The sequence below is a fragment of the Letharia columbiana genome (genome assembly GCF_014066305.1).
Source record: "Letharia columbiana isolate WasteWater2 chromosome Unknown Sc0000001_s0, whole genome shotgun sequence".
In the NCBI taxonomy this organism is placed as follows: domain Eukaryota; kingdom Fungi; phylum Ascomycota; class Lecanoromycetes; order Lecanorales; family Parmeliaceae; genus Letharia; species Letharia columbiana.
The window spans coordinates 1,028,634-1,053,893 of NW_023501037.1; the positions used below are offsets into that span (position 1 = coordinate 1,028,634).

A 25,260-nucleotide genomic window follows, 5' to 3' on the forward strand; every position below is an offset into this window, starting at 1 on the left:
ATTAAATATAATTAATTATTTTATCGAGATCTATAAAACTAAATCGAAAGAATTTAAATTATTTAGAAATATATTCGATTTAATTCTAGAGAATTAACTTCAAGTAATTAAGATTCGCTATTTCTATTATTTTAAATCTTAAATAAAATTATTAGCGTTTTACTTTCTTAGTATTAATATCTAAATTATAAGAATTATAAAATATCTTTTCTTAAAAAGTAGAATTATATTTAATTATAAAGTGTTAAAAGAAAATATAATAAGATAAAAAAAAGAAATAAGAGGTTAATTAAGTTACTTCACTTCGCGATTATAAATTATAAAGTTTTTTAAAATTTTTGAGATTTCTAAAACTTTCGATATTTCTAAAATTCTCGAACTTAAACTTTTATATAATAATATATTAAAGAATATAACTTAATAAAGTAAATTATATCTATAATCTAATAGCTTTATAAGTCTAAAAACTATACTTTATTTAATATTTAGTTTAATAATATATTAATAGCGTAAGAAAGTATTTTTATACTACGAGCTTATATAGATATTCTAAGTTTTCCTCTTTTAATACTCTCTTTATAAGCGTTTTTTATACTTTAAATCATAATTATAAATTAAATTCTTTATATTCTTTAAATCTTTTACTTTATATTATATATTATAAGCTTTTTTCTAGTTTTTTTATTTTATTAGATACTCTATAATATCTTTCTTATCTTTATTTCCTCGATCTAGAGATTAACTAGTATATTAATTAGTTAATCTCTAAATCTTATAGCGATTCTTAATTATAGACTTCTTCTAATTAAATATAAAAGCTTATTCTTTCTTATAAGATCGATAGTAAGAATCTTCTCTTTTAGATATAGACTTAAATATTATAACGAAGATAATAGAATAAATCTTTTAAATAGCTAAAAGATTAAATCTATAGATTAAATTTTCGACTTATTCAAAAATAATAAAAGATTTAACTCTTTAATTTAAAAGTTTTATATTCTTAAATTTAAGAAGATAATATCTCTTATAAAGCTTAATAAAAGCTTTATTTTCTTTCTCTATAATTAAAGCTTTATACTTCGAGTTATATCTAAATTTTATATTAATTATCGCGAAAGCTAAGATATCTAAAGCTTTCTATTAATATTAAGTATAATTATTTATAATATCTATCTAATTTTTTATTAAGATATTTATTATAGTAAATTTATTATTAAATTTTATACTATAGATAATCTTATTAGAAGTCTTTTTTATTAATATATTTATAGAATTATTAAGACTACTTCTAAGATATATAAAGAATTTATTCTAAAAATTATTAGAAATATAAGAAATATAAAATTTTAAAGTAATCTCTATCGTCTAGTTAGTTCGCTTAGATTAATTATTAATTTATAAGTAATAAGTAGTAAAGATAAGAAGCTATATTTCTAAAGGTCTAAAGATAGCTTTTTAAAGGTCGAAAAGAAACTTTAAATCTCTATTTAAAATAATAATTTTAAAAAAAATTTAGTTAATAAGAATAAGAAGTAAGACTTCTATTTATTTAATAGTATTTTATATATCTTTCCTTAATATAGATATATTTCTTTTAAAAAAATTATTAATAATAATTATTATTATATTAAATTTATTTTTTAGAAATAATAATATTAGAATAAAATTAATAGTAATTATATAGAAAATTAAAGTAGAAATTATAATAGGCTTAAGACTTTTATATAAGATATATCTTATAATTTAATTTAGCTAATACTTCGAGTAATAAATAATATAGCGCTTTAAATACTAAGTTAAATATATTATATAGTAGATCTTTACGATTTTGTTATATAATATAAAGAAATTAATATAATTATAATTATTATAAATAAGCTTAAAAATCTTTTACTTCGTCTTCTTTAAAATATAAAGTTATTCTCGCTTATTAAACTTATTCTAATAATAAATAATTTTATCTCGAAGTAGAAATTATATATTCGAGAATTTAATATATTCTATAGATTCTAATTTAATAAAAACTATATCTTTCGAGTAATAAGAGTATTAAGAATTTTTAATTATTTTTTATTCTCTTAATAGCTAAATATAAGTCTAATATAAAATTTCTTAAATATTTCTATAAGTATTAAATTATATATAAGAACTTTATTAAGAATTTCTAAATTTTAGATATTAAACTTCTATTTCGCTTATAAAGTAATTTAAATAAAGCGTTAAGAATTATATTTTACTTATCGAGTCTTTATTATATATTTAAATTAAATTAAAAAACGTATTATAAAGTATATATAAGTTATAAATTTATTTAATTAGAGAATAAAGAAGAAAGTATAATTTAACGAGTAATATCGATAATAGTAAAATAATTTATAAAAATAATAATCTTCTTTTTTATTCTTTAACTTAGTATATAAAAAATCTTCTTTAAAATTTAAATTAAAATAGCTATTTTTAATTTTATCGATTAATAATATAACTCTATAATATTTAAGAGCTTAAATAAAAATATAATAAGTTAGATATTCGTCTTAAAGAATTTTTTTTAAAGATTATTTATTACGTAATATATTATAACTTCGATATTATACTTTTTAGATTTATTAAGATTAATATAAAATTAGCGATTAACGTTATAATAGTATAAATAAATTTTTATAATTAATATCTACTATAGAATATAAAAAACCTTTACTTTCTTTTCGATAGAAGTAATCTTTATAATTTTCGAGAAATTTCTATAAAAATAATTACTTAAGACTAAAGATCGCTTTAAGAATTTTATCTTTAAGCGTTATAGTAGTTTAAAAATCTAAATAAAGTATCTAATATTTCTTTATAGTTAATTTATTATTTTTATATAAATTTCAAATATTTTTAAAATAGCGAGAAATTATATATTTTTAATTATTATAATTCTTTTCTCGATAGTAATAAGATTAAATCTATCTATCTTCTATTCTAGAAGCGTAATTAATAGATATTTAAAATAGAATTTCTTAGATATAAAAGTAATTTTAAATTTCGCGAAGAGATAAAAGATTATTCTTAAATATTTAAAATAAATTTCTACGCTTTAAAAAATAATAATAATATCGTCTATATAGTATCTAATAAAATAATAATATAAATAAAGAAAGTTATTTATTTTTCTCTAAATATAAGATATTAAGTTTTTAAAATCTATAACTATAATGTTAAAGTATTTTAATTCTTAATAAGATACTATAGTAAATTATTATTATTAATCTTTTTTTATTAAAAAAAGATAAAATAATCTATTATAAGTATTTATACTAATAAAAATATATTCTTAAATTATTATAACGATATTATTTTATAGAGAAAGAGAGTAATTATTAAAAATTATAATTTTATTAAGATCTCTAATATTAATAATAACTCTTCTCTTTTACTTTAATATTTTCTTTAAATTTAATATAGATTATTTTATAGATTATAAAAATAAAAAAAATAAAAAAATCGATTTTTTAGATTAGCTTATCTTGTTTTCTATATATATCTTATTAAATCTTTTATTAATAAGTTTATAACTTTTCGATATTAGAAAATAGATCTTATTTTTTAATTTTATTATAAAAGATTATTAATTTATAATAATTAATATTTATAGCTATTCTAATTTAGAAAGATTAATAATATCGCTAAAGTCTTCTTAGATATAAGGATTTTCTTCTAAAATACTTTATATTATATTAATATACTTCTATTTCTTATAAATAGTAATTAAATTTGATAGTCGCGTTTTTAAAATAAAATTTATAATTACTTTCTCAATTATTAATTCTAATATAATAAGATTAATAAATTTCTCGAGTATAGATCTCTTATCTTTAGATATCTTAGTTATTAAAGAATAATTCTTTATTTAAATTAGATAACTTTCTTTAGCTTTATATTTAATTACGAAGTTAATCTTATAATAGCGAGGTATTATAAGCGAAGTAATATTATTATTTTAAATAGAAATAAAGTTAAAATTTATATTTATAAGATATATATAAATTCTATTTATTTTTAATTTAAAAAGAAAGTTTTAGTTAGAAAGTAAGTTTTTATCTTATAAAGATATAATAATAAATTTAATAAATTTTAAAGAAATAACTTAATATCATTTTAATTTTACGATTTATTAAATTCTTATATTATTTTTAATAGTAGCTTATATTAATATAGCGATATTCTTATATTTAATAAAAATTACTTTTTTTTATAAAAGATCGATTACTACTTCTTTTAAATTAAATATATTTATTTCTATTAGAAGATTTATTTTAAAATTATTTATAATATATATATCTCGAGTAAATTTAATTATAATAAGCTTTTTTTTCGAAGTTTTATTTTTTATAAAGAAAGAAAGAGTAATTTATTTATTAATAGAATATCGATTTAAATTAATTTTACGTAAGATAATCGGAGTTATATACTTCTTAATAGAGAATAAAGATATTAATCTTTTTAAGAAAACTCGATCTTTTATATTTATTAGATATTCGATATTTAAATATTCTAATTTTAATAAAACTTTTAAAGAAAGATTAAATAGCTTAATAAAATAATACTATAATCGAAAAATTATTTTATTATTTAGATTCGCGAATATTATAAACTCGATTAACTCGAGTTTTTTAGAAATAAACGTCTTTTCTAATAGTAATATTTTAAAGATTTATATTAACTTCTCTAATAATAAAGAGGCTATTTAATAATAAGATTTCTTCTTAAAATAAATATATAACTAATTATTAAATAAAAACTTCTTTTAGTATTTTTAATAAATTAGCGAATTTTTTATTTTACTCGTAATAATATAGTAAGTAATTAAAATAAATTCGATATCGACTTTCTTATTCTTATAATTAAATTTCTTATCTTTTAAAGTCTTATTCTTATATATATTATAGAAATAATTATTATTACTTATATAATATATTAAAGAATTTTATAAATATATAAAATTATAATTTTTATAATAGCTCTTAGAAATAAAGCTCTTATTTCTAAGATCGTAAAAGTATATTTTCTATAAAGATTAAGATATAAATATCTTCGTAAATTCTTAATTATTATATTTCTAATTATCGCTATATTATCTAATTAGATAAAATAAATATTTATTATAATTTTAATAATTCGTTTAATTTAAATATTATAATTAATTTAATTAAATATTTTTAATTATAATTATAAATAACTACTTAAAAGTTAATAAGACGTTTTTTAAAGCTTAATTTTTTAAAGCTATAATTAAAGCTTAAGTTTAAATCTAAAATAAAGTTTATAGGAATTGTTATTCAGGCGACTATATATAAGAAGATACTTAATTATTTTAATTCTATTGATAAAGCGTATAAGCTTAAGAAGTATAAGAGGAATATATAGGAAAATTTAATTATTATTAATATTTATAGTTTAGATATAATAATCTTAGTTAATAAGAATAAGTATTATATATTTATAGATCTATTAAAAAAAGATAAGAAGAAAGAAATAGTCACTTTTAAGCTTTTTAAAACTTATCTTATTATTCTCTAGATAAAGATCTATCTTTATTAAATCGTTATTCTTAATCTTAATCTTAATTCTCTCTTATTCTTAATCTTAAACTTTCTTTTATATATTTTTATATTATAACTTCTTTTATTAATTAAGATAATATTATAACTCCTTTTTATTATTAAGCTTCTTTATAAATTCGCGAAGCGTAATTTAAGAAGTTAAAAACCATATAGTAATTTACAACTTAATTTCTAAGTAATTTTATATCTAAATAGCTTAAATATACTTCTTAAAGATTTTTATTTATATAATATATTTAAAGACGCTCTATATATAGCTTATAGAATTATATCTATTATTAGCGTTATTAAGAGTATAAATTTATCTTATAAATTAATCTAGAGCTAAAAATATAAATATTTTAAAATAATCTTATAGTCGAGTAAGCGTTTTTCTTAATTCTATTTAAAGTTATATTATTATATCTTTCTTATTTTAAGATAAAGTATTTAATTATTAGAATAAAATAGCTTCTCGAAAATAAGTCGAGAGATTTATATATATAATATTCTCTTCTTTAATCACGGCGTAGTCTTTTATATATTTATAAAAAAAAATCTCTCGATATATAATTTCTTTACTATTAATAATAATATTATTAATATTATATAATTCTTTAAAATTTAAATAAAAGAATCTTAGATTAAAGATATAAATATTATTACTAAATTTCTCTAAAGTAGCTTATCTAGAAAATTCTAATAGACTCTATAAATCTATTAAATCTATAATATTAGATATAGATTATAATTATTTTATAATTATTTATATAGCTTATAATATAATTTATTATAATATTAAATCTATTTTTATAGACGAAGGCGATATTTATTAAAGATTTCTTTATTTTTATAAAAGTTAATTTTTATTAGAATTAAATCTCGAAGTAATATTTTCTAAATTAAAAACTTCTAATTAATTAAAAACTAATCTATTAAACTTATTACTAGAAAATTCTATATTTAAAAAATTTCGATATTCTTTATTATTATTTCTTAATATCTTATTAAATATAGCTTAGCTCGATAAAAAGAGAATTCTATTTATTAAGTTTATCGCTATATAAAGATTCTAGAAATTTAATATACTTAGTTTTCTTAAAGTCGAGTTTATTTTTTTACGCCGATGGAGCTAAAGCCATCAATGGTGTACATCTCTTGCTCGAGTTCCACGTTGGACTGGACTAACGGGTAAGAAATTGGAGAGGTATGTGCTGCTGGAGACTGGTCTCCTTTTGGAAAGGAAGACACTTAGATATATGTAGCGTCACGAGCCGGATAGACATTTAAGCTGATAACGCGCAAGGAAATGACGAAGTCATATTGATACACATGATGGAATACGTGAATCACACCGACAAAGGGGAAAGGGAGTTGTCAGGGCCTTGGCAAGGCCCTATGATACTTGCATTGAACTGGATGTCTTCTGACTCTTGGACGCACGAGGATCCAATGTATTAAGATTCCAATTTGCGACGGGAAAACACCCCCTCTTTCTGTCCATCTGCGCACGTTTCTGTGGGTATCGGCCAGAACGAATCGGCTCTTCCCGTCAAAGGAAATTGAATAGCAAGGATAGAATGCATTAAGAACAATTCTTGCATATTAAATGCCAATTTTGCAGTGATTTTCCTTAAAAATATGAAGAGGTATAGCATATAACAAGATGGAAGCTGCAAAGAAATGCGAAACCAAAAGGATATACCAGGACATTCTCATTCGCAACGACTACTTGCAATGGAGGAATACATTTACATGTCGATCTTGCATCAGTTGATCGACTCGTACGAGAAGGCTCCGCATCAAATGGATGGATTCGATATTACTCCGAGCGAGCTACTCATACAACAGTAGTCTAGACGAGAGAGGCGAGAGAGGTTGATATCTGCTATAGTGGTATTGTTAATTAAATAAGAATGTTGGAATTTAAAAAAAAAAAAAAAGAGGGGAAAAAAAAAAAAAAAAAAAAAAAAAAAAAAAAAAAAAAAAAGGGGGGGGGGGGGGGGGGGGGGAAGGGGGGGGGGGGGGGGGGGGGGGGGGGGGGGGGGGGGAAAAATTTAAATTTTTTTAAAATAGAAAAAAAAAAAAAGGGGGGGGAAAAAAATTTTTTTATAATAAAAAAAAAAAAAATCTGGTCTGCCGTACTCCGGCCTTCAGATGGAATAATTCCGCACTGGTGGCACTGAGTCTATGAGCAGTACAACAATCGCTCAAGTTCAACAAACGCACCTCTCCTTGTAAATTCTGTGATAGCGGATCAAAAATACCAGTATGGTAACAAAAGATTGGTTGGAAGATTCGTCCGCGGAAATGACCTTGTCAATTACCCTCCGAGTACGCACACGGATCTAAAGCCTGCACGCAGACCGAGACAAACCACTGCGCTTAGGAATAGCGGGCAGAGTGGGAAGCTGCATTGCTCCCTGTTGAGCTCGAATGATTTCAAGACCAGGGGAGGATGATTGGGACTTCGGGCCTGTCTTCGATCTCATCCATTCCCTGTCCATCAGTGGCGGAGAAAATGCACATCAGAAGACAATCTCCAGTGACACAGACTCCAACTCACCAGAACAAGCAACGTATACTGCTGCAGCCAAGGTGCACGACCAAGAAACACAGCTTGGAGATTTTGACAAGATCTGGCAATATCTTGGCCAACCTCTAGATCTGCCGGCGCCCCCAGTCACGACTGGACCTTCGCCCAGCTTGATTGACATCTGTAGCGGAAAGGCTGCCAGCGAACAGCGTATACTCAAAGTAGTGAGATGGCAGGATGATGTCGAGTGCGCGAACCTCGCAGACAATGATGAGAACAACGGCATTCCAGACTTGTCGAAATTGACTAAGCAGCAGAGAAAGAAGGCGCGGAAAAAGCAGAGGCATGAGGGAGAAGCCTTGGCTACACAGCTCACAAATAGTAAAGCCCTCCCAAGCGGCAGTGAAGATGAGTCAGGGAAAGATGCATATGAGCAGAAAATCCCAGACAGGAGCCGTGTCATCTACCAATTTCTCCACGGGACTCCTCCGTCTAACGGCACTGGCCGATTGCGATCTGGAAAGCTTTTCAGGAGTCGGGATTCTGATGATGCCGGAGCCTTACCTGCCGCCTCGCCATTGCCCCAACAAGCCATACAAGTCTTGAAGCCCGTCAGAGAAACCACGCTTGAAGTTGCAGCAACGAAGAAGAAGAAATTGATGTCAATGCTTAGCGAGAAATTTATGGACGACAGACAGTATCTCAGCAATCTGTCTTTCGCAAGGAACGTTGCTAGCAGCACAGATGCCGCTGCAGAAGGCATCCATGTCTTTGTTGACGCATCGAACGTAGGCGATATCCACCCTGCCCAGCCATCATTTCGCCGCTAACAAACATCCGAACAGATAATGATAGGTTTCCACGACGCCCTCAAAATGGCTCGTGGCCAAAATATTGCCCATCGCATCCGCCGCCAACCCCTCTCCTTCCACAATCTCTCCTTAATTCTCGAACGCGGCCGCCCCACCGCCAAACTCATCGTCGTCGGCTCCGACAAATTCCCCGCTATGGTGGAAGCGAAGCAAATCGGCTATGAAACAAACATATTGGACAGAGTACATAAAGCGAAGGAATTGACTCCTCGCCAGAAGAGATATTCGAATTCAAATGGGAATAGTGGCCCCGGAGGTGGGCAATCAGGCACAGGCAGTGGCTCAGAAACGACCGCTGCCGTGCAGTATGCACCAGAAAAGTGGGTGGAGCAGGCAGTCGATGAGATTCTGCATCTGAAAATGATGGAGAGTGTTGTTGACGCCGAAGAACCCTCGACGATGGTGCTTGCAACCGGAGATGCAGCTGAGGCTGAGTACTCTGGAGGCTTTTTGAAGATGGTGGAAAGGGCGCTGGGGAAAGGGTGGAAGATCGAGCTGGCGAGCTTCAAGCACAACACTAGTGGGGCTTATAAGAGGAGGGACTTTAGGCAGAAGTGGGGGGAGAGGTTCAAGATCGTGGAGTTGGATGATTTTGTAGAGGTGTTGTTGGGGAATGAATGAGGGATGGTGTTGCCTTTTGTGTTGCTTTACAACTGTTCGACGTCTTGAACGTCTTTTTCATTTTTGCCTGAAATAGGGAAAGGATTGTCTGCGAACGAGCGTACATTGATCTCGAGGGATCACACCATGCTCACTAAAATTTGTCTGCGCAAATGGAAGCGTCCTTTCCATTGTTTCTCCCGAGTTGAAGAAGGGCTGCAAGAATACATTTGCTTCTGTTTGGAAGCCATTCGTCATACAAAGGCTTTACGATAGGCATCTTGCACAGACACTGTTCTCGTGCCTGTGTACCTTCCGACTAGAAGGGCCACTACCAGTTTGCAAGACTGCGAGAACGTTTGGGAGAGGATTGATTGATACATAGTACACGGATCAAGCTCGATAGGAGTATGAGCTCGATCAGTTTCGGGCTCAAAGAATTTATGAGAGTGGTGCTGTAGAGTCTGCAATTATTGATTTTGTGTAGTATACAAGCATAGGAGACAGCAGGTGCAAAATGAGGTAGCTATACGCCGGCGAGCAAAAGCAAGGCTTGGTAGCAGTCAGCAGGCTTCGTACTCTCGAACGGAATGAAAGCTTGCGCAATCCTTCTGAAATAGTCCTTAACTCATTTTGCCTCCTGGGTACATCCAGCATCAAGTTTTGGAGGCCAATTTTTACCCTTAAAGATGTCAACATCGTTTGCGTGAGGGTTCCTTGTACACAGACCACCAATCCTGATACACTTTAATGCTTTCCTTCCCCGCATGCCTGCGAAGACCTTTTTCCAAAGCCGGACTGCAGAATGATCATTGGCATCGTGATATCCTCCAATGTTTCGCTTCGTCTTTTAGTGAAGCCATTGAGCTCATCGTGACCTGCACTCATAGCCGAGATGATTACGTGTCTGAGGTTGGACCAGCGAGTGATGCCGGATGCGTGATACAATGTGGGAAGACAATTGTTGAAGGAGGCGGACGTAGATGGGATGTTCCTTATTGTCAGCTGACAGAGAGACCGAATCGACAGTACAGGTCCGGCGACCAGCAACCCTGACATGCAGCGGAATCAAGGTTTGGCCCCATGCAGACAGAATTGGGGGGTTGAAGGAAACTTGGTGATGGCACTAAACGGTGCAATATTTACGCAAGCACAACTGAAACCACACCCCAAGTCAGCAGCAAACCCATTGTCAAATCTTCGTAACATCATCCATCATCTGATCATCGTAACATTGTTGCCCTCATCTTCCCCATATGCACAAATCGTCCACTACTGCCTATTTACCCCAACAGTACCCTTGGACTTATCACCACTGTTCGGGTATCAGGAAATTGGGACTTTGCAGAGGATCTTTGCAGCCCTCACCCTTTCTTGACCGTGCTATCTATGTTCTTTTCCTTCATAGCTTGAGCGCTGGACTTCATCGAATCACCACTAAGGACGGAGTCAGGCATTGCAATGCCATGGTCTTGAACGGAAGTCTACCGTGCAAAATGGTCTGCATCATCAACAACACTCTTTTTGAGCTCCTGCAGCGTGGACTTGAGATGGGAACTCGGACTCATGTCTTGCTTAGCGCCTACAATCAATCAGCAAATGCTAGGGTCTGGGCAGCCGTGTGGATAGCGTACGTGATGAGGACATGCTCGATAACGATAAACGCTCTTGGACTTCCTGTCACTTGAACTGATCATACGTGGAAACCAGGTGGATGTTCAGGCTCCAGCGGAAACTGAAGCTGAACCTGAAGCTGGGAAAGACCTATACGCGGCATGACGCAGGTGTCGCTTGATTTCGCTCGTCTAGGCAGCTGGAAAGCGCAAGCAACCATTGGTGCAATCCTCAATGCAAGTCATCGTGGCAAGATCTCGATTACCTACCTGCCTAGAGATTGCACCACTTGCATGGAGTACGGAAGTATAATGGTACCATCCAGTCAAGGGAGACCTTCAATACTGGACAGCAGCAAGGGAAGACACCGAGAGACTTGTGATCATTTCGCAGCCTAATCCCAGTGCCCCTCGAGTTGAACATCAACTCTGCTAGCAGCTGCATGCGAGCACTCCTGGCGTCAGCCTCATTCTCTAACACTGCTCAAGGAGTCGGTCATCTGGACGTCAGTCTTGCCCGGAGCCAAAATATGAGCGTCAGTCGTCTCTCGATATAAGATACGAGCTTTCCTGGACTGTGGGGCCATCATGCAAACACCCAACGCTCCTCAAGCTGTACTCAAGATGCCGAGCACCACTACCAACAATACCTGCATCATCTACGGCACCGGCTGCGCTTCTCCTACCAACCTACCGTCCTATATCGACGATCAAGCCTGCCTCTGCGGCCTCCTTGAGTCTCGCTCGTCACTGCCTAACAACGGCGAGCACATTGAGCTCTGGCGCTGTATTGGGAACGCATCGGATAACGTTGAAGATGGCGGGAATGGCAAGTGGTACAATACCAGTCTTCCGAGTCAAGAGCTATCGGGCATCAACCAGCCTCAGAACTGGTAAGACTTCTCTAGCCCCGAATCCTTTCAGTGTTCTCAAAAGCCCCGATACATGTGCCGGGAGTCCCCTACATCAAACACATGTTTCATGACTCCAATCTCTGTCTCTAAAAAGTAACTGCTAATTGGAAAATGCCATCAGGGGTGAGAATCCGCCAGACTTGAGTCAAGCATACGTGCTCCAGGACGAGAATGGTCAAGCCGTGTATGAGGAATTGGGATCGGCAGGCTCAATCAACTTGATCGGTTCGGATAAGGATTGCACTGGGATCAACGATACATCTATGTCTGAACAGTATTATGCAAGAGGAAACGGTGTTCCGAAGTCGTCGTCCACGAGTACCTCTCTGATGCCGACAGCACAGTCTGCGACCAAGACATCTGCCACGGAATCTACAGTGCAAACTGCATCGCCCTCAGCGGCCGCTGCACCACCAAAAGGGGACAACAAATCGTCCGCCACACATCAGGTTTCTCTGAAGTCTACATTTCTTTTGGGAATGGTCCTTGCACCACTGTTTGGGCTACCACTGTAATCGTTCGAAACCCGTCAAGCTGCTTTACGGCTTAAGAGAGAGCCAGAGACCAGCAAGTCATTTGAAATCACCTTAGCGAGTTGTGAACCGGAAAATAATGTGCTCTTGAAGGACATGGCTGCGTTCGCATCGGAGTCTCCGTGTCAAACCATTTGGGATTCGATAGCGTTTACGAGGCACGCGAAGACCACTCAACGCGTCTCTCAGCCTGCAGACTTCAGTGCTTTTCATTTCGCTCTGGCATACGGGGCCTCTACAGGCAATGTTTGACGGCTTAAATTAAACGGTCTGTGTTTCATAATATCTAGATGGACGCCTGCGCATTCACATTATTTTTACAATGCTGTCTGCGCGTCTGTTTTGGCCGGAGTCTAGGCCCAACGACATCTGCCGCTTGTTCTTCCGACGAAAATGGAGGAAGATTTAATTGGTGCGGATGGTGCTTTTTTGCCCAAATAAACCCCCCCAAAAGATGCAAGCTGCTATGATCATCATTGCCAGATCCTTCTAGAAGGCCTATTCTATATTAGCTACTAAGCCTTTGAATTATTGGTGTTTGCTAATCAATGATATACGAGTCAATAATGCATGTTACTCCTTCTGGCTTTTAAGCGCTCTTATAGGGAATTTTCGATAGAGGATGCAAGGCATTGGAGAAGGCAAAGATGTCCCCTTGAGCCAATAGGAGGCGTTCCCGTGAATGCGGGTGCGAGAATAACAAAAAACGGTTTGCTGCCAACTTTTTGAATTCTGCATATCTGCATACGTCAACTGTCAAAACCATTTCCAAAGATGCAAGCTCCAGAAGATGACCAGATGGACAACGAATGGTGCGCACTTGCGACTTCATACTGAATTGTGTTTGGATCGGCTCACCTTTCTGCTCATTCAGTTGATCGCGCGCGACAAACGCCACTTGTTTCGCGTATCTGTACCTAAAGTGTCATCGTGCAGCAACAGAACGCTACTCTGAAAGGCCCCGCCAATAAATCGCAAATCCACCCTGTCTACCACGCGAGACGTCGTCGTACCTTATGCCAGTCTGGAAGCAATCTGTCCTCGCAACACCTTGCCATCAGATTTGGCTTTGGCCATCATTATGCGCGATATAAATTCCCTACAGAAGTAAGGGCCTACGAAAAAGACCGAGTGCATCTCTCGCTAAACCTTCCATTGGTCCAAGCAGCGATACCAACATGATAAATAATGAGATGAAATGGTTACCCGATACGCTCTACCCCACTGCTTGCCCGATCTGTGCATGTTCAACACGTTAGGTATAGACCTTCTATGGCCCCCTAAACTCAACCTTCAGTCTTTGACCTTCAGTCTCTACCCTCATGTCATTACGCCTACGACGACATGTCAGAACCCACTCCCACGCAAGCGTCCTGCAATGAGAATCAAGGGCCTATGCTCCTGGCTTTGAGCTGGGTTCTTCTATGTACTGCTCTCTGTTCCGTGGCGCTACGGTTGTATGTCAAGCTGGGTCTCCAAAACGGCGTCAGATCAGACGATTATACTATAATAGCCAGCTTGGTCAGTCAAAACTTTACAGCAGCAGCTTCTGGGTCTTCACTGACTGTCTTCCAGATTGCCGGGATCATCGGAGTTGGCTGCCTGACTAAGTTCGTTCTCATAGGCTTGGGAAGACATATATACTGCCTACCTCTCGAACAGATCCCTCTGGTGCTCAAATGGAGCGTCATCTCGCAGATATTCAACATCATCGGGATCGGCCTGGCCAAGATATCGGTGTGTCTCTGCGTCTTACGGATCATTGGCCGCACTCGGCAGCAACTTGCGAAGTTCCTCTGGGTGGTCATCGCTTTTTGTGCAGCTAGTCACTTCGCACAGATTGTGCTTTTTCTTGTGCAATGCCGGCCAATGGCCGCGATCTGGGACCCTCACATCCATGGAAAATGCTTTTCTCCTCACATCACCTACCTAGCGGGCTACATAGGGTTCGGACTTGACGCCTTCACCGATCTCGTCTGCGCTGCTATCCCAATCTTCGTACTACACCGGCTGCAGATGAATGTGCGCACGAAAGTCGCTCTGTGCTGCCTCATCGCCCTCGGCTCTCTTACGGCAGGCTGCGCGATAGCGAAAGCAGTCACGCTGAGGGGTGTCTTCTCTGACGACTATACGTGGGGGCTCTGGAAACCCGCGGTTTGCACAATCGTCGAGCACTTGACATCCATAACACTAGTCTCCTTACCGGCCCTCAGACCCTTCTTCAACAAGATTCTCGACGCTGCTACCACACGGGGTGGCTCGGGCAAGCGATCAGTCAAACACAGCCCTCGGTGGACTCCTGCTGTTTCAAGGGACAGATACGCGCTTGACACATCACTCAAGAGCGAGGACCTTGAGCAAGGCTCAATACCGTTTAATGAGAACGAAATCGTCCGGACGACAGAGTTCCGCTTGAGTGAGCACAATTCTGAAAGTGGTGAACAACGCATGGGGGACTACTGGCCTTTGCCGCCTTGACATGATCAGACTACCAGGACACTGCGACGTGAGAGCCAGGCAGCAGTGGTCCGATCTGCAATTGTCAGGGATGGCTCGGATTTGGCGCATAGATCTGGGTGCGTGCATTCCGCTCTCAGACCGAGATGAAATTGCATATCCCACGCGTGGTTGAAGGCCGGTGGGGCACGGTACCCGTTTTCCTCAATGTATCTACCAACATTCGACAATCCGTTAATCCCCCCATCTCCACAAAAAAAAAAAAAAAACATCAGAGGATCTTCCGGACCTATCACCTCCCATCGTTTCTCCCACCCGCCAAATCATCATCCATGTCCATTTTCGCACCACCATTCTAAGCCCCCCGAACGACGCTCAGACCCTCCCAAGCAAAGCTCCCAGCCTCCCTTGCCCCCCACGGGCCCCCCTCGTTTCACCCCACACTACGGCGCCCTCGCCCCCTCATCCCCGTTCCCCCAAACCCCACCCCACCTCTCCAGCACCCAAACCCTCAGCGCCGCCATCGCCAACGCAAGAACCCACCACGCCACCACGTCGCCAGCGGGTCCCCCTACACCCCCGCCCCAATCCATCCATCCTGCCCGCTTCTCCTCCCGACGGCCGCGAAAGCGAAAGAGACGGAGGGGTAGCGGGGCGGGGCGGGCCTTGGCTCCTTGACGGCTGGATGCGCGAGACGGGGAAGGGGACGGGCGGGCGGGCGGGTTGAGGGAGGGAGGGAGGGGGAGGGGTGCGGGGCGGGTTAGGGGGGTGAAGGGAGGAGGGTGGGGTCGGGTGGTGTTGGAGAGATAAACGAGTAGGGTAAGGATGTGTTGGGGGAGATGGCAGATGGGGGATTCGGGAAGGAAGACGGTGTGTGGCGGGAGAGGGATAAATGCTTGGGCGAAGGGTCGCAGGAGGGTCGGCGTTGGGGAGCTTTTGTGCTATATGATAGTACGACTGGTGGGAGATCTGTTCTATACTTGCTCTTGCTCCTGCTCGTAGAGGATACAAGAGGAAAGAGCATTCGCTTGCAACCATCGAAGCGATCATCCCAATCTATGCCATGCTCGTTGAGACCCAGAATGCAGCAACGCTAAAGCCTACCGATCCCAGCCCGCTAATATGCATCCCATAGGACCCCAAAGCCATCCATGCTCCCGTGCCAATTCCGTCTCAGTGACTGATGTATTGGAACACAGCACTGACAGCCTTGTCCGCTGTTTCCTGCCTCAGCAGCAAGTCCTGGATCTTCGCCAGCGGTCCTGCCTCCCCATCGTTGACAAAGTGATTCCAACTGCTCGTGTCTCCGTACAGCATTGCCGGGGCTTTGAGGTGCTGTTTGCCATCAGGCTTGCATCGCTTGCACTTGAAACTGTCGTGCGTATCGCTTGTAGTGCCTGGCTTGTACTGGAACAGTTCGCGCAGGGAGTCGAGGGTGAAATGCCTCTCGACGTCCTCGGCGGAGTCGACGACGCAGGAGGATAGAGATTGCTTGTGAGATTGGCGCTGGAAGATCTTCTCTTCGATGGTACCTGTAGCTATGAAGCGGTAAACGAAACAATCCTTCTTCTGGCCATCACGCCAGACACGAGCCAGTGCTTGCTGGTCAGCTGCCGGATTCCAGTCCGGATCGAAGAGGACGAGTCGATTGGCGCCGATAAGATTGAGACCACAACCACCGGCCTTGCTGCTGAGCAGGAAGACGAATTCCTCGCCTTCCGGGTCATTGAATTTATCGACAAGCTTCTGCCGCTTGCTGACGTTCATGGTGCCATCGAGGCGAAGAACTCCATAGTTGCGAGAGCGGCAGAGCTTGTCGAAGATGTCAAGGGTCTGGGTGTAATTGCTAATGAGGACGATCTTATCATTGGTGTCTTGCCTTATCCGGGCAAGCATGCGATCGAGGACTTGCATCTTACCAGAGTACCACGACTTGATGTCTCGGTCTCTGCCTCTTGCGTCTTTGGGGACGTAGTCATCTGGGAAATACTGTTCGCAGCCAGGAAGATCGTCGGGTAAGTTGAGCAGGTCTGGATGATTGCATAGCTTTTTGAGCATGCCGATTGCCTTCAGCGGCTGACTGCCTTTTCCTCTCAGAAGGCTCTTAATGTCCGGGCTTTGGATGAAATGGTTGTACAGATCCAGCTGAAAGGGCGCGAGGTTGCAGAAGACGACATGTTCGTACTTGACGGGTAGGTACTTGGAGAGAATGTCATTTGTTCGCCGAATGATGAACTTGTTGACAAGTGCCAATAGCTCCGCCAGACGTTCATTACCCTTCTTTTGGTCTGCGTCTGTCCCTGCAGCATCACGGCCTCGGAGGATAGGCAGTTCGTACTGCTTGCGAAACTCCATACGCGTGCCAAGTAGACTTGGGTTGGCAAAGTTCAGCAAGGAGAAATACTCTGATAGATCATTTTGAATCGGTGTTCCAGAAAGAATGACTCGTCGCGAAACGTTGAGTCCGTTCAGTGCTTCGAAAGTCTGAGACTCTCCGTTCTTCAGACGATGTCCTTCGTCGCAGAGCAGAAGTCCGATTGGCGTATTGCTCAACTCGCCCACATTCAGTCGCAGCGTCTCATAAGACACGATGAGTACAGGACGCACCACGGCTCGACCACTGGCAACCGACCACTGCCTAAGCTGCGTGGTAAGCTCGTCTTTGGAGGCCTTCCCATCTACCGCAAACGGTGTCACGGCGTCTTTCCCAAGCCATTTGATAAGCTCGTTCGCCCAATTGCGTACAAGACTTGAAGGGCATGCTATGACGCACTTTTGAATCGTAGACTTGCCAGGCTCTGGTGATTGCTTCAGTAGGGTCCACATCAACGCAATGCATTGTAGTGTCTTTCCCAAGCCCATCTCGTCTGCCATAATACAGCCATTCGCCTTTGTATCTATGAGCCCAGTAACGCATCGGTAGAGGAACTTGACCCCCTCCACCTGATGGGGCCTCAGAACTTTCGCTAGCCTTGGATCAATGACCACAGGGACCTTTGGGTGTTCTTCAACCTCCTTCTTCAATCCCAGTATATCGGCCAAGCTCCTGTGCATGATTGGGACATCCAGCTTCGGGATGTTTTCTTCCTGACTTTGTCTTACCTCCTCTTCAACCGTGGTAGGCTTGTCATCGATTGTAGGATCGAATAGCACAATGGCGAACTCTCCGCTAGGATCATGCAGTGGTTTGGCCAAAAACACTGCTCCCTTCCGCATTCCCAATGTAGGCGCTGGGCGATATGAATTGTAGCCTCCAGCATCCTTATTGATCAATGGCACTGCAAACCGTTGACGAAACAGCGTACCCTTGTCCTTCACTTTGAACACTGGGAACTTGTTGACATCTCTGTTCGCCAATGCGAGGCGGTCTTCGTTTGTGTAAGGCTTTCCTCCATCCTCAACAGTGCCATCTGCATCCGCGTAGCTGACTTTTCTCTTCTTCCTGGCCGGTTTTTCTGACGCACGAGTTGGTGTGGCACTACCGGGGCATCTGAAAGGCTTGATGAGGCGGTCTATGGACTGCGGTCCGCCGCCATAGAGTCTCGAGGCTTTCTGGGATACGGGAGTGTTCTCCTTGTCGGTTGAGGGATCTAAGAGCTTGGGTCGATGCATTGTGGACTGATGGTTGATGGAGGGTCCGATTTGCCTCAGACACGCGTCATGAACATGGCGCTAGGTACGCGATGGCACGTGATCTAAAACGCTTCTCTCTCAATTCAATGAATTTGTTGGTATCACGATTTGTATTCTAGAGAGATCTCAAAAGTACTTGCGAAGTTAATGAGATTCTTTGTTGGCCAAAGTTTTCCAGTGGGCTCTGAGATTACTCGAGGCTTCTTCAACGTAGCACACTTTGCTCTTTTCTACCGCTGCACACGACTAAATGTCTCATATATTCCACATCCCATCAGGAAGGACGGATGTGACCATCATCGAAAATCCTTGGCTGCATTGGTATAGTATAGCAGTCTTCAGCTCTTTTTCAAGAAAACGTCTGCTTTTCGTTCCAATATCTGCTTTACGAGTCCTTTTGCTGGCTTTCATGTGCCGAACGGCATGGACGACCATGATAGCTCTCTAAACAATGAAGCAAGTACCACTACCTAGCTCAGCCCTTATCCACCAGCGTAGCCTCTATGCTACCAAAAGCACATGGAATCCATTGCTTCAAAGATCGCCCAATCCTCGTCCTCTCGAGCAGACGAGCATCAACAATCCAGTATCATGTCCTCCTTTCGATCCCAACCCCGACAATTGCAGCTCTCAAGGAATAGATAGGGGTCAGCCGAACAAGTATGGACAATACATCAATCAACAAGACCTCACGAGGATTCGCGCACTCCGATGCCGGGCACGCACAGCCGAACTGTGAGCGTCGTCGAGCAACTGGCGAGAAGGCAGCGACGGAGGTAGGGACTGACGGAGGTCAGCAACCGTCGTACCTCCTTCCCACTGTATACAGAATCTCAGATATTCAACGAAATTCCCTCAGACCTCAACTGCACCTGCCGTGGCAACTGCACTGAATCGCAGCAAACGGGGGTGGTTGGAGGTATCTAGTTCGTATTAGGTTCGATTCCTAATGGCGCTGGTACAATGGTGTTGCGGTGCTTTTTTTTTTTGGGCCATTGGCCACAGGTTTTAAAGTTCCGTCGAGCGGTGTTGGCGAGGGCTTGGTTCGAAACCCGTGGACGCATTGATTTGTGAAGCGAAATGTTCCCCTTGTCATAGTCCGGGGCGGACACCTGTTGGTTGTGGTCTGTGGTTAGGTTCTAGTTCGTATTAGGTTCGATTCCTAATGGCGCTGGTCAATGGTTTGCGGTGCTTTTTTTTTTTACGGGGCAGCTCCTGCTTTCCCTCTTGCCCATGCAACGCTTCGGACGCCTGCAAACAACCAGTCAAAGACCTCCGCATATTATTTGGCCCAGACGACTCCGACTTCTACGCCATTGCCTGCTTCACCAAGTACTGCATCGAGCATCACGGACACATCGACCTCGAGCGCCTTTGTTGCCGCCTCATGGACGTGAAGCTGGGCGTTGTGGAATTCCCTTCCTGCTTTCCCCCCTTCCCGAAGGCGATGACTTTCGTGACGAGAACACTGTGGCACCCTTCCAGAATGGAAGCACCAAAGGTAGCGCGGCTTCAACGGTGGGGAAGAGCGTAAAGCGCATAGGCAGGCTTTGTTCCGGTACGGCTTGTCTAAAGATGGCGATGCGAACGGTTGGTATTACTCATTCTGCGATGAGATTGTAGAACGAGAGTGATCGCCAGTGGCCCCGTCGCGGATGTGGAGAGTATAATGGGTGGGGGAGCTAGCGTGGCCGGAAATGCGAGGGTTGTACTGAGGGTGTGCTCAGCCCCTGTGAGGGGTGTGGAGGGGTCACGGAGACGTACAATGAGTATCGTAGAAGAGAGTAATTGGGTAAGAGCGTGAGAAAGAAACCGAGCTTCAGGAGAATGGCGATTGCTGCTCCTGGAAGGGGGCCAGCCTCTCGGCACGATCTCCCTTTTTAATGCTGGTCTTGAGGGATACCATGGATGGGTTAGTCTCGGTACAAGTACAATCGCCATAAATCATTTGGAGGGTTCTGCAAATTTAGAGTCTATCATGACATACGCAGACATAGAAACCTAGTTAAAATTATTCGTCAACTGACCCATAACACTCATTCATGCATACGCATGTCGAAATCTTTGTATCTGCACAGCAGTTGGTACTGTTCCATCCGGAGTTGAGGAGGTCCTATCTACGGGAAAGACTGGCATGCGGATGATATTAAAGTACAATCAGAGAAAATATCGAGGCCCAGACATCTTCCGCCATTACTGATCCCATGCTTTTAATGAGCGCATGAGTTTTTTAGGAGACCCGGCCCTTGTAAAGGTCCTATGCTTTTGGATGTGAGACTGATTCCACGAGCTGAAATGCCAACCACACGCACCCACACGCACGCAAAGACTTGAAATCATTACATGATCTGATCTTGGGTCATGCCCCCAGTCTGCTCTGTGCCCTCCATTGCATCGCCCGGATTCTGATATTTGACGAAGGTCAGCCCGAGAGGACGTCCGCCGTACTGGTATCCTGTGAACTTGGCTAAGACAAAGTCAGCAATTTCCTCCATGCATAATGGGAAGCAGCGTACAAATAGCAGTTTCGGCATTCTCAGGTGAATCGAATTGGACAACGCCGGTGCCTCGGGAACGGCCATTGGGCTCATACTGGATCTCTGCACGCTCGACTTTTCCAATAGTTGTGAAAAGTTCTACTAGATCTTCGTTGCTGGTGGACCATGGCAGCTGTAATCATGAGCAAAATGATTAGGGCTTTGGGAGTGGGAACGAAGACGCACATTTCGAACATAGATGAGCTCGCTCATTTCTCCTCCAGATGTAGCATAGTCGGTAAAGGCGTTCGGTGCCGCAGCGGCAGCGCCAGGAGCAGCAGCGTCATTGAAACTGCCAGCAGGCGGACCACCATAGCCACTTCCTCCACCTCCGTAGCCACCACGTCCACCGTAGCCTCCTCCAAAGCCACCTCGACCACCAGCAAAGCCGCCTCGGAACCCTCCACGTCCCATGCCACCTCCAAATCCGCCACGACCTTGGTAACCGCCACCGGGTGGACCAGCAAACCTGTCCTCACGGACCTCCAACATGCGGCCTTGCCAGTCATAGCCATTGAATTGGTTGATCGCATTACGCGCGTCCTCGGCGGTCTCGAATGCAACGATACCGGAGCCTTTGGGGCGACCATCTGGGCCTAGATGGACGTCGGCACGGATGACGGCACCTTGCTGGGCTGCGGAATCACTTGTCAATTACAGCCCTGCGAACGAAAGTATGCAGCGTTAGTCCTCGGAGAAGGTACATACCAGCTTGACGAAACAAGTCCTTCAGATCTTGCCAGCCAACCGTGTACGGCAACTATATCAATCGTGTCAACGGAAGCTCAGACGGAGCGATTAGGAATAGAGTCATGATGACAGACATTGTTGACGAAGATCTGGCGTCCGCCGCTGGATGGAGGAGGGCCTCCGTAGCCACCACCACCACCACCACCACCACCACCACCACCAAATCCGCCGCCGCCGCCATAGCCCCCTCGAGGCGGCCCGCTTTCGTAGCCTCCGCGGGCTGCAGGCGGTCCGGTAAAGCGAGGTTCGGCCTCGCGGTCCTAATGTATGGCTTGTCAGTGCCTTATAACGTTAAGAAAGATTCCAGCGGCGGCTGAAGCATCAATGCGTGGAGTATAGACAAGGCTTTTGAAAGCTTACCTCTCGAACGTAAACGAGTCTACCCATAAGGTTCTGATTGCTGAGCGTGTTGACGGCTTGTTGGGCTTGATCCCTTGTAGCGTATTCCACAATCCTACGTCAGGTCAGCGAAGAGGACTTGCAGGTACAGCTGATCAACTTACCCGCATCCCTACATAGCCCGCGGACAAAGTCCCAATCCGTCAATCCAACGTCCATCAACCAAAACAAAACCAGAAAGACCAGCCATCTCTACGCATAGGCGCCCACCTTCGACATTCCATTCGGAAGTAGCAACACATCGGCAAAGAGAACCTCCCCCGCTGCACCCAACCGTCAGCTACCGTCGAGGACTAGCTGGTCAGCCTCCTGGGGCGTAGTTATCTTACCTTGCCTCATAAAATCTTTGAGATGATGCCATTTAACGTCGTAAGAGAGGTTTCCCACGTAGACACGACGTTCCTGCTGAGATGATTCTCGAACCGAAGCCATCATCTGCTCCTTTGCTTGCGCACGCTCCTCGAAACTTCTGGTTGGAGGTGCTGCTCCTCCTCCACGACCGTAGCTTGACCCTGAATAGCCACCAGCGCCGCTCGTCATCGGCGAGCGGGAACGGCGGTCGTTTCTGCGGTAGTCGTCGCGGCTTCGAGAACGGCTTCGAGGCGAGTAAGAACGACGACGACGTGGGCTTCGAGATCGACGTCTTGGTGAGCGAGAACGCTCGCGCTATGCAAGGTTAGTTGGGACCTGAATCCACCACACTTTGGGCCACCTCTTCCCAAGGAAATCAAAGTGTAAAATGATAGGTGAACAGTGGTGAATACAACAGTTTTGTCTCGAGTACACGGGGGCAGAGAAGGGCCAAAGGGTAACTACGGGGTTAGAGGAAGGAATGAAGCAGCGGTGTGGCCGTTCAGAAGCAGCAGTTGCCGGCCCCGGGGCATGCCGAGGATTTTGTCAAGTTGAAAAGCGCCAATCTCCCGCGTGGGAGGGGGGAAAGGGAACGGATGAGAGATGAAGAAGTCGCAGTACTTACAGCATGAGGGCGATATACGTCAGCTGAATCTAAAGTAATAAGAATATAAGCATTGAATTTTCAGTATACTCGAACACGGATTGCAATTGGTAGAGGAGCAAAATTGAGCGTGTCTTAGTTTCAGGAGCAACTAGAGCAAGCCGAGCACACGCGGTTCATCGGTCGCAAGGGTAGACTAAGCTAAGGGCAGAAGGGGGAGGAGCAGGAGAGGATAGACGGACCCATGATGATAGCGACAGTCCTTCGATTGCCGAGAGCAACGGTTTCTTCACTTCGCTGTGATTGAGATCGAATTTCTCTCACGAGGCGGTTGGGGAATTGGCAGCTGGAACCAAATTTTGGACCACAGGGATAAAGAAAACAAAAAGGCGTGTGGGCAATTTTCTGCAGCTACTTGCGTCGTGGGGAGCTTCGGACCGCAGAGCGACAAGAAGCCGTCCAGTGAAATGTGTAGAAGGGCCTAATTCGTCTGATGATGGGACGTTTTCAAGCAGACGAAGATGGAGGTGTGGGGCTGCAGCGAAAAGACGCCTAGTTTTGCCTTGGTGTGCGGGTGTTGTTGGGCGTTTCCTTCCCGAGCAATTGCGTATATCTATTGGATGGCCGGACTGTCAGCCTCAGAAGGTGTTGCGCGATAAAGGCATGGAGAACAGGTGGGATATTTGAAGAGCGTTCCTTCCTCCTGGAAAAAAGCTTACCTTGACGATCTGAGAGGCTGACGGGGGAGATTGAGGGCTTCGGGCCAAATGCCTGTGCGGGTCACGGGTGCGCTGTGCAGGTACAGGCGACCAATCGTAGGCTTTCGGATCTCGCAAGGTCAGCAAAGATGAGGAATAGGAGGTTTTTCTTGGTGCTAAAGTAGTTATGAACTTATGATGGTGCGTGTGGTAGGACGAGGAGAGAATGTAGAGGCGTGAACAAGACTTCGGTGATGGACTTCAGTCGTCTTTTTGGTTGTCTCGCGAACTGAAAAGTTGGTAGTCTCCCGCACGCTAACGGCTAAGGCTGCCTTTGATATTTCTAAATTCTCAAGTAAAGTACATGTACTGTGATTATATACCTTACCATCCTACATCCTTGTACCACCGCAATGAATCACTTTTCTTTTTCTTTTTCTTTTCCTTTTCTATTCATTTACAATACTCCATCTTCTCACAATCTCGGGCCCGAACCCTTCACAATCTACTGACTTCGAATACTCCATCAGAAAATATTCAAGACTCATCATGTGCGGGTCCGCTTTTGGGGCCCCGCTTGGCCGCCCCCCCCCCCGGCTTCCGCAACAAAGCTTCCAAAAAACTCACGTTGTCCAGTGAAGGGCAGCAGATCAATCGTTACCAGTCGGATTACTTCGGCTACCGACCGTATTCCCTGTTTTCCTCACCCACGACCGTTGTCACCCTTGTCTGTGCGTGTGGCTTGATACGTGTGTCTTGTGGCTGCATGCACCTCGAACAACTACTGCGAGTGCGCCGAGAGGCTTTTTAACCGCTGATGCAGGCCTGTCAGTAATGGCCGGCTCTCCACTTCCAATGCAGGTCCATCGGACAAAAGTCGACCTTTCAGGAGGCCAGACGTAATGGGCATGCCGGCTCCGTGAAAGGACCAGGGACCTACACACCTTCAGAAGGCTGAAGGGCTGAAGGAATGGGTCAAGACGTCGGTCAACGACCTCCTGGTGATAGTGATGCATTCATGCAGGTCATATCTCCCAATCACCTTTGATTGCGGGCCAAACGCTTGGCACTAGCGATGGGTGCTTTCCGCCAATCAGTGGCCCCGAGGACATTGTCGCCATAACGGCGCAAGCAGACAAAAAAAAGCACATGCATTGAGTTCATGCACCTCGGCCACC

The 25,260-nt window shown here is 41.6% G+C and overlaps 6 protein-coding genes across 6 annotated transcripts; 3 read left to right on the plus strand and 3 right to left on the minus strand.

Moving 5' to 3' along the window:
- Positions 1-8,021: 8,021 nt before the first annotated feature.
- HO173_000874 (uncharacterized protein) lies at positions 8,022-9,614 on the plus strand (the record flags this gene model as incomplete). Its single annotated transcript, XM_037302821.1, has 2 exons — positions 8,022-8,909; positions 8,967-9,614. The coding sequence occupies 2 exons, from the start codon at positions 8,022-8,024 to the stop codon at positions 9,612-9,614; spliced, it is 1,536 nt and encodes a 511-aa protein (XP_037170328.1).
- Positions 9,615-10,865: 1,251 nt separating this feature from the next.
- Positions 10,866-11,240, minus strand: HO173_000875 (uncharacterized protein; the record flags this gene model as incomplete). The annotated part of the gene is made up of 4 exons (XM_037302822.1): positions 10,866-10,908; positions 10,962-11,030; positions 11,082-11,175; positions 11,228-11,240. 4 exons carry the CDS (start codon positions 11,238-11,240, stop codon positions 10,866-10,868), a joined length of 219 nt encoding a protein of 72 aa, XP_037170329.1.
- Positions 11,241-11,794: 554 nt separating this feature from the next.
- HO173_000876 (uncharacterized protein) lies at positions 11,795-12,635 on the plus strand (the record flags this gene model as incomplete). The annotated part of the gene is made up of 2 exons (XM_037302823.1): positions 11,795-12,099; positions 12,242-12,635. 2 exons carry the CDS (start codon positions 11,795-11,797, stop codon positions 12,633-12,635), a joined length of 699 nt encoding a protein of 232 aa, XP_037170330.1.
- A 1,362-nt stretch (positions 12,636-13,997) lies between these two features.
- HO173_000877 (uncharacterized protein) lies at positions 13,998-15,131 on the plus strand (the record flags this gene model as incomplete). The annotated part of the gene is made up of 2 exons (XM_037302824.1): positions 13,998-14,174; positions 14,229-15,131. 2 exons carry the CDS (start codon positions 13,998-14,000, stop codon positions 15,129-15,131), a joined length of 1,080 nt encoding a protein of 359 aa, XP_037170331.1.
- Positions 15,132-16,283: 1,152 nt separating this feature from the next.
- On the minus strand, positions 16,284-18,722 carry HO173_000878 (uncharacterized protein; the record flags this gene model as incomplete). The annotated part of the gene is made up of 1 exon (XM_037302825.1): positions 16,284-18,722. The coding sequence occupies one exon, from the start codon at positions 18,720-18,722 to the stop codon at positions 16,284-16,286; it is 2,439 nt and encodes an 812-aa protein (XP_037170332.1).
- A 2,360-nt stretch (positions 18,723-21,082) lies between these two features.
- On the minus strand, positions 21,083-23,630 carry HO173_000879 (uncharacterized protein; the record flags this gene model as incomplete). Its single annotated transcript, XM_037302826.1, has 11 exons — positions 21,083-21,210; positions 21,260-21,413; positions 21,467-21,915; positions 21,989-22,040; positions 22,105-22,290; positions 22,391-22,484; positions 22,534-22,541; positions 22,640-22,692; positions 22,759-23,095; positions 23,406-23,434; positions 23,627-23,630. 11 exons carry the CDS (start codon positions 23,628-23,630, stop codon positions 21,083-21,085), a joined length of 1,494 nt encoding a protein of 497 aa, XP_037170333.1.
- Positions 23,631-25,260: the final 1,630 nt, after the last annotated feature.